This window comes from Sus scrofa, chromosome X (assembly GCF_054392235.1).
Source record: "Sus scrofa isolate SSC_HxYL_T2T_F1_AM1 chromosome X, Sscrofa_HxYL_maternal_Yorkshire_Landrace_v2.0, whole genome shotgun sequence".
In the NCBI taxonomy this organism is placed as follows: Eukaryota; Metazoa; Chordata; class Mammalia; order Artiodactyla; family Suidae; genus Sus; species Sus scrofa.
The window spans coordinates 37,610,354-37,623,582 of NC_139401.1; the positions used below are offsets into that span (position 1 = coordinate 37,610,354).

General features: G+C 42.3%; 1 protein-coding gene across 46 annotated transcripts in view; it reads left to right on the forward strand.

Annotated features, from left to right (window-relative positions):
- The window catches only part of SYTL5 (synaptotagmin like 5), a 304,058-nt gene that overhangs the window by 196,850 nt on the left and 93,979 nt on the right, over window positions 1-13,229 (forward strand). For 16 of the 46 annotated variants that reach the window (XM_085007654.1, XM_085007646.1, XM_085007644.1 and 13 more), the window contains 3 exons: window positions 4,076-4,208; window positions 6,627-6,733; window positions 9,927-10,019. In XM_085007654.1, the coding sequence (XP_084863780.1) occupies window positions 4,076-4,208; window positions 6,627-6,733; window positions 9,927-10,019 (333 nt within the window). Of the gene's footprint in view, window positions 1-4,075; window positions 4,209-6,626; window positions 6,734-9,926; window positions 10,020-10,614; window positions 10,681-13,229 lie in introns of all 46 variants that reach the window. The other 30 variants (XM_085007664.1, XM_085007660.1, XM_085007665.1 and 27 more) reach the window with 3 other exon arrangements.

Below are 13,229 nucleotides of genomic sequence, written 5' to 3' on the forward strand. Positions count from 1 at the left end.
AATGAATTCAAAGCATGTACTAGGGCCAGACCGGGCCTTGCAGCCCTCTGTATGCCCTTCGGCATTTACTCTGGGTGAGATGGGGGCAGTTGGAGGGTTTGGCGCGCACTGGTGATGTGATCTGGCTTCTCTTTATGCAGACACTGGGGACCGTTATGAGAAGCAGCTTTAGGAGAACAAGAGTGAAAGCCATAAGGCCAGTTAGGAAGGATGCCGTTGTGTGACTGCAGCCGAGAGACTGGACGTGAAACAGGGAGATGTAAGTGGAGGTTGTGAGCAGCCAGATTCTATCGGTATTTTAAGGAAGAGCAAAAAGGCACTCAGGCAGATGAAACAATAATAATATGTTTTTAATTAAAACATTTTTATTCCAGATGATTTACAGTGTTCTGTCAATTTCTGCTGCACAGCAAAGTGACCCAGTCTTACATATATGTGTGTATATATACACACACATATACATTCTTTTTCTCATAGTATCCTTCATCCTTTTCCATCACAAGTGATTAGATATAGTTCCCTATGCTCTACAGCAGGATCTCACTGCTTATCTGCTCCAAGTGCAATAGTTTGCATCTATAACCCCAAACTCCCAGTCCCTCCCCTTCCCCCTTGGCAACCACAAGTCTGCTCTCCACATCCATGAATTTGTTTCTTTCCTGTTGATAGGTTCATTTGTACCAGATATTAGATTCCAGATATAAGTGATATCATATGGTATTTGTCTTTCTCTTTCTGACTTACCTCATTTGGTATGAGAATCTCTAGTTCCATCCATGCTGCTGCAAATGGCATTATTTTGGTTTTTTATAGTTGAGTAGTATTCCATTGTGTGTTTGTGTGGTGTGTGTGTATCCCATCTTAATCCAGTCATCTGTTGATGGACATTTAGGTTGTTTCCATGCCTTGGTTATTGTGAATAGTGCTGCATCCTGTTGAAATTGTATTCTTTTCTTTTTTTTTTTTTTTTTTTTTTACCTTTTTAGGGCCATGTATGGAAGTTCCCAGGCTAGGAGTAGAATCAGAGCTATGGCTGCCAGCCTACACCACAGCCACGGCAATGTGGGATCCAAGCTGCGTCTGCAACCTACACCACAGCTCGTGGCAATACTGGATCCTTAACCCACTGAGTGAAGCCAGGGATCAAACCCACAGCTTCATGGATACTACTCAGGTTCATTACCGCTGAACCACAATGGGAACTCCACATGTATCTTTTTGAATGACAGTTTTGTTTGGAGTGGAATTGCTGGATCATATGGTAATTCTGTATTTAGTTTTCTGAGGTACCTCCGTACTGTTTCCCATAGTGGTTGTACCAATTTACATCCCCACCAACAGTGCAGGAAGGTTCCCTTGTCTCCACACCCTCTCTGGCATATGTTATTTGTAGACTTATTAATGATGGCCGTTCTGACTGGTGTGAGGTGGTACCCCATTGTAGTTTTGTAAACACTTATAGTCTGAATTATACTTGTTGATAAGATAAAAGGCATATTTAAAATTTTGTCAATATCGATATAAAGCTGAGCAAGCAGCACTGTTCATTAGCCAGAAAAGTACTGCACTGGAGTACTCCTGTGGCGCAGCATTGTCAGTGCAGCAGCGTGGGTTGCTGCAGTGATGCAGATTTGATCCCTGGCCTAGGGAATTTCCATATACTGCAGGTGTGGCCAAACTAAAAAGAAAAGTGCTGGATAGTTGATGGCTGTACCCACCGCTTTGGCAGCCTAACACGGAATGCTGTTCAAAATATTTAGCAGTCATTATGGCAGGGGCACTGAGCAGTCAGAACCCACAGTGCCGCAGGGTTGGGCAGCAGCCTGGGGGGCGCTTCTATGCCGTGTGCTAACCTGGATTGTGGGGAGAACTAGGATGGTGGAGGAGGGGAGCCCAGGAAAGGGAAGGTGGACTGGGAGTAGGGCTGTTTACCAACCGATACAGAAGCATGTAAAACTTATAACACTCAGTACAGCTGTACCAGTGGGTAGCAGCAGGCAATCCAATAACCAATAAGTTAATCAAGTTTGTTCTTAAACAAGGCTCATCTTCCTAAGTATCGTTGTTAGGAGGAAAAAAATCGTCTTTGTCATGTGCCAATCCTCTCGTAGCTAACAGCCTCTACAGGAATATTTCTTTCTTTTTTTTTTCTTTCTTTTTTTTTTGGCCACGCCTGCTGCATGGATTGAACCCGTGCCACAATGGTGACTTGGGCCACTGTAGTGACAAGACCACAATACGAGATTCTTAACCTGCAGAGGCACAAGGGAACTCCTACATGAATATTTCTTTATGCACCAACCCTTCGATTTCCCCAAGAGAAATTCCCTGCAATTGAATTGAGTATACATACATATATATAGACAGAGCCTATGATGATCTGACACTTGCTTTCTAACTGATGTAGCTGGTCTTTTCTAAGAGAAAAAGAGAGAAAGAGAGACCTTACTTTCTGAAGCACATTTGCTCTTTCATGAGGAAGGGAAGACCCATGTAGAGTTAGATGGCGATCAAGGTAACAGCTTCTCAATTTCTCCCATTTCTCAGCATCTCTTTGTTTCACTGTTCTTGTCAGCCTTAGCATGTGAGAAGTACATTTTTTAAAATGGAAAACTCCTAGAACATGAAAATCTCTAACCTGTCCTCTGCTATGATGTAACTTACTAATTTTAGGCTTCACATCCTGAATCTCCAGGGTATGTATTGCATGTTAATGACTGTGTGGTATTAATTGGGCCACTAGTGCTCAATAGTAATGATATTCCCAGGGTGTCAGTTGGAAAATTTGCTCTCAACATATTTGCCACTAAGGAAGTTAGTTAGTCTTGCTTCGTTGGAGGAATCATGTGTGACCAACTTTTTGAAGAGGTTTTGAAAACAGACCTGTTTTGACCTCTGTCATCATCTTGTGGTAAACCTTAGTAGTTTATGGCAATTAGCAAGGTTAGGGACCATATTCGTCTTGCTACAGGTAGTATGCGTCGGAGAATAATCAAAGACCAAAACGAGGCTAGATTGAGGCTGCATTGATTTGCTTGCCAAGCAAGTGAGAGTTCCATCTGTCTGGAATGAGTTTTTTTAACATCTCCTCAGTGTCTAAGGTATGGGCTAAATATAGGACAGTGAGAAGTGAATTCCTATCTATAGGAGCTTAAGGCACCTTTTGATTGTTTACAGAAGGGGGAACTGACAGAGTCTCTTTTAGGTTTGATTATTCTCACACCATCATGTCACCTACATGGACCGTTAACCTCATTCCAGTTCTTAGAAGTCCAAAATTCGTTTTTTAATGCTCAAGCCAACTTGAAATGATACACTTGTCAGGTCCCTATGAACACAGGCAAAGTTGGGACAGAATCTTCCTTTGTAATGAAACTAAGTGTCAGTCTGGATTCTGCCACATGCGCAAGCATGTATTAGCAAGCAAGTACCAAAAAAAGTCTCTTATTCCTGTAAGCTGGGGGCGTGTCCACTCTTTATCCTTTGATGCTTTAGTGCATTGCATGAAAGTTTCATTCCATTAATGATGTAAGCAACCATGTTTTGATCATCCCATCCAAATGGGAAAGATGGCCTGGTCTGCTGTTCAGTGGGGACTAGAGGACATAAGGGGTGGTTGAGGAGAGAGCGTGGGCAGAGTGGGGACAAACATGGGACCAAACAGAGTTCTGACCTGTGTACTACTCTGAGGGTACGAAGCTTGCCAGATTCTTACACATAGTTCATGTAAGTTTGGAGGCCACTGTGCCATCTTTCCTGCTAACCGTATGTTAGAACACTCACTAATTTTGTGAATGAGTAATTATTTCAAACACACTTTGTGCTGGTTAACCACCCTCTTGGTATCTATTTTAGAGTAGTTATTGATAGTAAGTTTTAGTTATATGAACTCCTGACAAGGGTCCTCCTGATATTAGCCAGCGCCTCCTAAAGGGTTATACTGAGATATATTTCTAATTGCGGTTATACTGGGATATATTTCTAATTATGGTTATACTGAGGTATATTTCTGTGGGAGGATTTGGAAGTCAATTACAATCAATGTAAAGCATCTTTTTCATTTTTACCCCATGAGAAGGAACATGGTTTTGAAAATTCCATGGATTTGGCTGCCACTGAAAGCACCTCTGAGGACCTCCCAAAGCGTCATCGCCGAAAAACTTCCGGCACACCTTCCATAGCAGTATCCAGAGCCTCCCTCTCGTCAGGTGGGTATTTGCAACGTGACTACTTTGTTGTAAAAAAGACTAAATCGGGGGGAATTGACTGCCTTGTGTGGCATTAAATGGGTGTTTCATGCCTTAGAAACGAATTGTCCATTCTTTGACCCAGGGCGGTAGGTCTGCTCCGTAAGATCGGCTTGCACATGGACCCAGGGGATACCTTGAGCCTCTTGTATTCCATGCATAATTCATGACTCTTGGATTTGGCAGGAGTATGCACTCATCACTGCCCAGTCTCAGAGCCATACCAGATGTCAGCGTACAAGTGCAGAAATACAGTTGGTTCATGTGATGCAAAAGGAAAGGCCACTAGAGGTTCTCTGGTGATGCAGTGGGTTTAGGATCCATTATTGTCACTGTGGTGGCTTCAGTTGCGGGTGTGGCACGGGTTTGATCCCTGGTCCAGGAACTTCCACATGCTATGGGTATGGCCAACAAAAAAAGAAAAAAGAAAAGGACACTTGCCCAGAGTTCAAGGAAATGGTAGTTCCAGTTCCATTGATACCGTGATCAGAAATGCCCTGTATCTAGACAAAAGCATCATTATTCTACAGTTGAACTGAGTTCTTTGCAAGCAGTGTTAAGGAATTATTAATAACCCCTTTCATTTGTATGATACCTTCAAAAATATCACTTCATCATTACAACAACCCTGTTAGGCAGGTATTATTTATGTTGCGATTTTATTACCCGTGATGGAGTTCCCATTGTGGCACAGCAGAAATGAACCTGACTAGGAACCATGAGGATGCAGGTTCGATCCCTGGCCTCGCTCAGTGGGTTAAGGTTCTGGTGTTGCTGTGAGCTGTGGTGTAGGTCACAGATGCGGCTCGGATCCTGTGTTGCTGTGGCTATGGCGTAGGCTGGCAGCCATAGCTCCGATTCGACCTCTATCCTGGGAACCTCCATGTGCCCCAAGTGGCCCTAAAAAGCAAAAAATAAAAAAAATTAAAAAAAAATAAATTATTACCTGTGAATAAGGAAACTCTTTAGAGAAATATGTCATAATTAGAAAGTTTTTGTCCCATGTGTACATTTGAAATGATAATATTTGCATAAAGTCTAAGGCTGGATTGGGGAGTCTGTCCTAGCCTGGTAGTTCCCAAAGGGTTGTCTAAATGTCTGTGGTTGTTATTGCATTTTTTTCTTTTCTTTTTCTTTCTTTCTTTCTTCTTTTTTTTTTTTTTTTTTAAGTCGCACCTACAGCATATGGAAGTTCCCAAGCTAGGGGTCAAATCGGAGCTGCGGCTGCAGGCCTGTGCCACAGTCACAGCTGTACCAGATATGAACTGCATCTGTGACTTACACTGCACCTTACGGCAACACTGGATCCTTAACCCACTGAGCAGAGCCAGGGATGGAACCCATATCCTCACAGACACTATGTCAGTATCTTAACCTGCTGAGCCACCACGGTAACTCCTATTATTGCATTTTGTTCAGGACTAGAAAATCAGTTCACCCATTAAATGAAAACATTAGGAAGTTTTCTGATGGCCTAGCAGTTAAAGATTTGGTATGGTCAGTGCTGTGGCACAGGTTCGATCCCTGGCCCAGGCACTTCCATATGCGGTGAAAGCAGAAAATAAATAAATAAATAAAATTAAGCTAGCCTAGGAGCCAACCTCATAGCGTGTATTTCTACCTACTTCTACTCACCAGCTCCTGTTTCTTAAGTATATACTCCATCAGGCGCTATGCTAAGCACTTCTGCATTATTTCATTTCTCATTTCGAACATAACCGATTGCTCTCTTCAGTCTTTCTCCTTTATAAGCAACGCTTCTGTCTCAGCAGGGCTTTGACATAGAACTGTTTTATGGAGATAAACTGGGTCTTGGTAAGCTATCCACAGCATTACTGAGTTTTGCACTGTTCTTTGTATTTTTGAAAGCAAGAAATTCTGCCGATGGAAGAATGGTCTGGTGCCTAAAGAAACAGAGCTTCCTCTCCATTTCCCTATCGCCACTCCCTTTTCGTGAAAGGAACTTGCTGTATCATTCATTGCATTTTGCGTCAAATACGAAAACACAGGAGAGTCTCTAAATATTTAAATAAAGAACAGTTAATCTTGTCTAAGCTTAAGGGCCATTCTATGCGAGTTTTCCAAAGTCTGTGGGCAGAGCAGAAGCTTTGAACAGGTTAAAAAATTTGCATGTTACCGTAGAGCATGTGACCTATGCTCACAGGAGAAATGAACACCTCTGTTTTGGTAATTCGGTCCAAGGAGAGTTCAAGATACTGGTAAAAAAGGACCGTGTTAGCAGCAAGAGCATGAAGTTACTGACTCTGACTGTTGCTTTCATGACACTATCAGTTGGAATAATAATGAAACATTTGCACTGAAAAGTGAACTCTCCTAACGAGATGATTCATGTCTTTCTTTTTCTCTTTCTTCCTCCAGACCGGAGTCAGTCCGAGTTAGATTTGAGTGGATCATTTACAGAGGACTTAGAGGATCCTGTGAACATCAGAAGCAAGTCTGTCTCTGGGGCTTTAGACAAAGACTTGGTAAGTTGGATGCAGAAGACAGTCACGTGATCATGAAGAAAGGGCACAGTCTTGTTCCAAACCTGTCCACCTTGCGGGGGGAATCAGTCGAGGGTGAAGAGAGGGGTATAGGATAATTTTTTCCTATCAATCTTCACAACAAACATATAAAAACAACTGAAGAAAGATTTAGAAAGTGTACCATGTAATCAGGTTAAGGAGTGAAGTTTATCTCTAAGTATCCACCTGTTGGGGATTTCAGTTCCTGGTTCAGAGCATATCAGTTCATCTAAACCTCAAAAAATAAGCGATCCCAGCATTTCCTAAGTCAAATAGTACTGGACTTATCTGACTTTGTGTGTGTGTGTGTGTGTGTGTACAGTACAGCAAAATGATTCACTTATACATATATATATATTCTTTTTCACATTCTTTTTCTGTATAGGTTATTACAAAATATCGAGTAGAGTTCCCTGTGCTATACAGTATAGGTCCTTGTTTGCTTTTTATGCAGCTGTGTGTTTATATTCATCTCAAACTCTATCCCTCTGACTGTATATTTTGTGTGAACATTTCTATACCTCAAGTTATTCCCATAACCTACCTTCTCAATTTAGGCTAACTTATCTGAAAATTAATGGTTAAGCTGAGCTCATTTATGAAATGAGAAGGTTGAATGAAATCATTGCTCAGGTGCCCCTCTGGTTCTAATATTCTTATATTCTGATTGCTATAATTGCTATAATGCAATCTGAACTCCTTGGAAGCGATAACACAAATGTTAAGTGATAGGAATATAATTTTTCAAATGCAAACCAGGAAACTTAGAGCTGTTTACTATAGTATTAGAAAGCTGGAAAGTATTTTTAAATCTACCAGAAAAGCCACAGGTGGAGGATAGTGAGATCAAATGGTTTCAAACCTTGCTGGGTATTCCACCTTTAAAGAACAGCTAATGCTAATGTTATTAAATTATTACTCATCTTAGACAACTCTGACAATCTTCAAATTCATAGTGTAAAGCCATTATATATAACCTTAGTACTCAAAATTTTTTGGCTCTCGTCTTTTTGGGGGGCCACACCCATGGCATATGGAGGTTTCCATGCTAGGGGTCAAATCGGAGCTGTAGCTGCCGGCCTACACCACAGCCACAGCAACGCCAGATCCAAGCCGTGTCTGCAACCTACACCACAGCTCGCGACAAGGTCAGATCCTTAATCCACTGAGCAAGGCCAGGGATCGAATCCATGTCCTCATGGATACTAGTTGGGTTCGTTAACCACTGAGCCATGACAGGAACTCCTCGAACTTTTAAAAACCAATTTAAAAAATACCCTATATGTGGAATTTAAAATATGTCACAGATGAACCTGTCTGCGGAACAGAACCAGACTTACAGACATGGAGAACAGACTTGTGGTTGCCAAGGGGGAAGGGGAGGGAATGGAATGGACTGCGAGTTTTGGGTTAGTACATGCAAACTATTATATTTACAATGGATAGACAATTAGGTACTTCTTACGTTATTGGTACTACTTACCTTATAAGTATGCTACTGTATAGCATAGGGAACTATATCCAATCTCTTGGGATGGACCATGATGGAAGACAATATGAGAAAAGGCATGTATATATATGTGTATAACTGGGTCACTTTGCTATACAGCAAAAATTGGCACAACATTTTAAATCAACTATACTTTAATTAAAAAATAATTTAAAAACACTACAAGTTATATTAATTTATGAATATATGATATTCAGGAAAATCTAGCAGTGAATCAAAAATATTCCAATAAGTAAGTTTTGTTCTAGGTATGAGTGGAAGAATTAATCTATATAAGAATATCAATTACATAATTAATATTTCAGTATATTGAAGGAGAAAATACAAAACTATGTCAATAGATGCTGAAAACTGTGCTCAAAAAAGAGGATATAGGAGTTCCCGTCGTGGCGCAGTGCTTAACGAATCCGACTAGGAACCATGAGGTTGTGGGTTTGATCCCTGGCCTCGCTCAGTGGGTTAAGGATCCGGTGTTGCCGTGAGCTGTGGTGTAGGTCGCAGATGTGGCTCGGATCCCGAGTTGCTGTGGCTCTGGCATAGGCTGGCAGCTATAGCTCCAATTGGACCCCTACCCTGGGAACGTCCATATGCCGCTGGTGCGGCCCTGAAAAAGACAAAAGACAAAAAAAAAAATGGAATATAATTCCAACAGGATGCAAAATATGAGTTTTACCCAGAGTGAGAATGAGGGCCAGGGAAAAGAGGAGAAGCAGCAAAAGAAAGGTCTCTATAATAAAAAACAACAACAACAAAAAAAACCCAGTATGCATACTATAATCCATTTATGTATGTGTGTATGTATTTAGCCTATTCATACCATCAAAAATTATTGAAATTTGATCATTAATATATTAATGGAGCTATCAATTTTAAATTTATATTTATTTTTATATATTGCTTGAAATATTTTTCTATGAAAATGTAGTGCTTAAATAACCAGGAAAACACAATGAGGGAAGAAAAGTAGAACCTGGGATTTTGGACCAGACTCTAATATCTAAAATATTTTATGCTGCTGGAGAGATTTTCAAGATACATTTCCTCATCGTGACAGTATACACAGACCCACGTGCACGCACACACACACACACACACACCCAGGTCTGAGTGATTCCAGATTTCATGTTCTTTCCATAAAGCAAGCAGTCCTAGGAAGGAGGCCCCAGTTGTCTGATGGTGCTATTCAGGCTGAACGGAGGGCAGAAGAGAAAAACCTAGGAATGGGGTGATATCTAGATATTTGTATCTGATTTTTCAGGTATTTAAAAAAGAAAGTGAGGAGTTCCCATCGTGGCTCAGTGGTTAACGAATCTGACTAGGAACCATGAGGTTGCAGGTTCGATCCCTGGCCTCGCTCAGTGGGTTAAGGATCCGGTGTTGCCGTGGGCTGTAGTGTAGGTTGCAGACGTGACTTGGATCCCTTGTTGCTGTGGCTGTGATGTAGGCCAGCGGCTACAACTCCAATTTGACCCCTAGCCTGGGAACCTCCGTATGCTGCAGGAGCGGCCCTAGAAAAGGCAAAAAGACAAAAAAAAAAAAAAAAAAGAAGAAGAAGGTGATTTTATAGGTGAAGGGACTTTCTAGGAAAGAAATGAATCAAACCACTGATTTTTTTTGCTTTGTTTTTCTCCTCTCCTTCCTTAGGACTCCTTGGAAGAGACAGAAGAAGTCATTGATGATTTAGTGTCCTCTCGGTTTTCTGCAAACACCCACAGTCTAGCCAGTGGCCTGTCAACCGTAAGCAGTTCTCTAGCATGCAGTAGAAGATTCTTCTTTCCGGTTTGATTTTCTGTGCATTTCCAAAGGACATAATTATGTTCTTGGAAAGCGTGTGACAGTGCGTTCACAGTCATGGTAGTCTACTGCCTGCCCTTTGCCCACAGAGTTCCTCCAGTTAATGTTTCTGCGGGCTTATCCTAAGGCTACTGATTCCTTCCCTCTCCTTCTGGAAAACCTCGCCTCACCCAGGCGATCCCTAGAGCAGGCTCTCATCAGCTGACCCCTGTGCACGGCCTCAGTCCCGGCTGGTACATTTCCCTGCTGCCACTTGTTCTGTTCCCCAGCTGACCTGCACACTGCAGCAATCGCTTTCCTAAAACACCCACCCACGTAGATTTCTCTCCTCCTCACACATCAAGTCTGCAGCTTCTCACTGCCTATGGACTAAAGTCCCTTCTTCCTTTGGCATCTGAACCCTTCTTTGAAAGGGCTTCAGGAGGAGCCCCTTTGTCCTTTTACTCATCTGCATGCCTTGCAAGTCTTTGCTTCGCGGATTTCTGCCTGGTGCTCTAATACTCTTTTTTCTTTTGATCTTGGGGCGACTTCCTTAAAGAATTCTCCAGCAGGCTCTGACAGGAAGTGGACCTACCTAAGTGTGCCTGACGCTGACTCAGACACTGTGAGTGTTCCGTCTCTGCTTTTCCTTCTTTGCAGCCGTGCTGCACAAAATTCACGGTACCGGAAATCTAATTAGGCGGGCAGGTGTTCCAGCATTTATCTTTTTCTGACTTGTGTACAGTTAAGTAGAGGTTCTCTTTTGAAAGGTACAGGACATGATCAGAATCCAAGTATGCCAAAGGAAGACCATTTGGTAAAGATTAGAATCTGAGGACCAGTGAAAAGATGGATGGTCCAAAATGATCAAAGCACCTTCAGAATAAAGAGCTCTTGTTAAAATCAAAACATTTCAAAAAAAAAAAAAATCAAAACATTGGCTTGGTTAAGAGCATAAAGTTTGGTTAGTCGTAAAACCCCCATAACTTCTTCGGTTTCTCCCACTTGTAGATTCTTAAATTTTCTGTTATACATACGGGTCTCATGCTTACAGAGGACCCTCTTTGAAGAAGTGGCTACAGAGGGACGTGGTGCAGATACAAATCAGTGATACGAGGAGACAGTGAGGTATTGGGGGGGGTGGTCCTCAGAAATAAAAATCTAGAAATCTTTATGTTGTCAACCAGAAATTAATCGGTCCATCTAAGAAAGAAATGGGCAATTTTATCCAAGCCAAATTGAGGATTATAACCCAGAAACAGCATCTCAGGAACGCCAAGAACTGTTCTGCCCTTTAGAAGTCAAGGCATAGTTAGAGAAGTTTTATGGTTTTGTTTTGTTTTTTCCTCTTTTTTTTTTTTTTTTTTTTTAGGGCCACACTCGCAGCATATGTAAGTTCACAGGCTATGGGTCCAGTCAGAGCTACTGCTGCTGGCCTACGGCCGGATTCAAGCTGCATCTGTGATCTACACCACAGCTCACGGCAGTGCTGGATCCTTAACCCACTGAGCGAGGCCACAGATCAAACCCGAATCCTCATGGATACTAGTAGGGTTCTTAACCCTCTGAGCCATGACAGGAACTCCTAGAAGTTTTTTGAGACAGAGGACTGTACGACGAATGATGTGTTAGTGACAGTTTACACAATTCAGATCTAGGCACCATAGTGGCCCCTTACAAGATCAAGATGGAATGTTGCCTTCTTTTTGGTTTTTGTGGGTTTTTTTTAATTTTTTGGGGGGGGGCCTCACCCACGGCATATTGAAGTTCCCAGGTTAGGGGTCGAATCGGAGCTGCAGCTGCCGGCCTACACCACAGCCACAGCCACGCGGGATCCGAGCCGCAGCGTCAACCTACACCACAGCTCACAGCAATGCCAGATCCTTAATCCACCGAGCAAGGCCAGAGATCAAACCCATGTCCTCATGGATACAAGTCGGGTTCATTACCCCTGAGTCACCAAGGGAACTCCCTGGAATGTTATCTTCTAAGGAGTTGTCTTATTGGTACTAAGACGATGTTGCTCGTTGTGGTTGAACAGGTATTCCTGCCGGTGGGGAAGGTTTAGTCAACGCATAAGGCAGATATTACAATGCAAAGTAGTTGGGGAAGAGAGGAGCCCAAGGGGCAGAAAAGAATATTTAAAATGTTTTTTATTGTCTTGCCATAAAATCTGAATTTCATTCCACAGTGTCTTGGCACTGCCACCAATTTCTGTGAGTCAGACTCTTCTCATTTGTAACATGAGGGTGTTGGGGCTCTTAAAGCCCTTAAAACTCAAAGCACTGTCCATGGACCAGCAGTACTGCATCACCTGTGACAGAGACGTCAGGGGTTGTCACAGAGCCCCTAGTGTCTCAGTGATTCCTTTATAGCACTCCTAGGCCAAAAGGAATGCCGGATGAGCGCATTTATTAAGTGGTGAGCTAGAAAAAAAACCTTAATAAGTGCTGGTATCCTAACAACTTAGTAGCCATTTGAAAAAATAATACACACAACTTCAAAAAAAAAATAATATTTTAATTCCATTCTTAAATAGCCCCTGATGGGATATGTGTGTCACATCTTGGAATCTGCTTGGACGGCATCACTTTCATTTCCTGTTCCACATTGATCTTGCTGCAATGCTTGCTTTTTGTCATAGCAACTGCCAAACAGTGTCATGTAGATAGGACCTCACTGAAGAGGATAAAGTGGGATTTTTGTTTGTTTTTTAGGGCTGAACCCATAGCATATGGAATTTCCCAGGCTAGGGGTTAAACCAGAGCTACAGCTGCCAGCCTACGCCACAGCCACAGTAACACGGGATCCAAGCCACATCTGTGACCCACACTGCAGCTCATGGCAATGCCAGATCCTTAACCCACTGAGCGAGGCCAGGGATCGAAGCCTCATCCTCATGGATACTAGTCAGATTCGTTTCCACTGCTCCACAGTGGGAACTCCCGATAAAGTGGAATTTAAATGTTAACACCGTGAACTACAGTTCATAGTTTGCCTGGTGTCTGGTAGTTGTCGCTCTGTTTCCCTTGAAATTTTACAATATCCTGAAGTGCCTCTGAGTTCGCTGTGGTGTTCTGGGATGCCTTGGCACACAGTTTAGAAACTGTGAACCTAGGGATCTGTTAGAAAAGCAGAATATCAAACCCCCATCTGGGACTGAATAGATCAGAA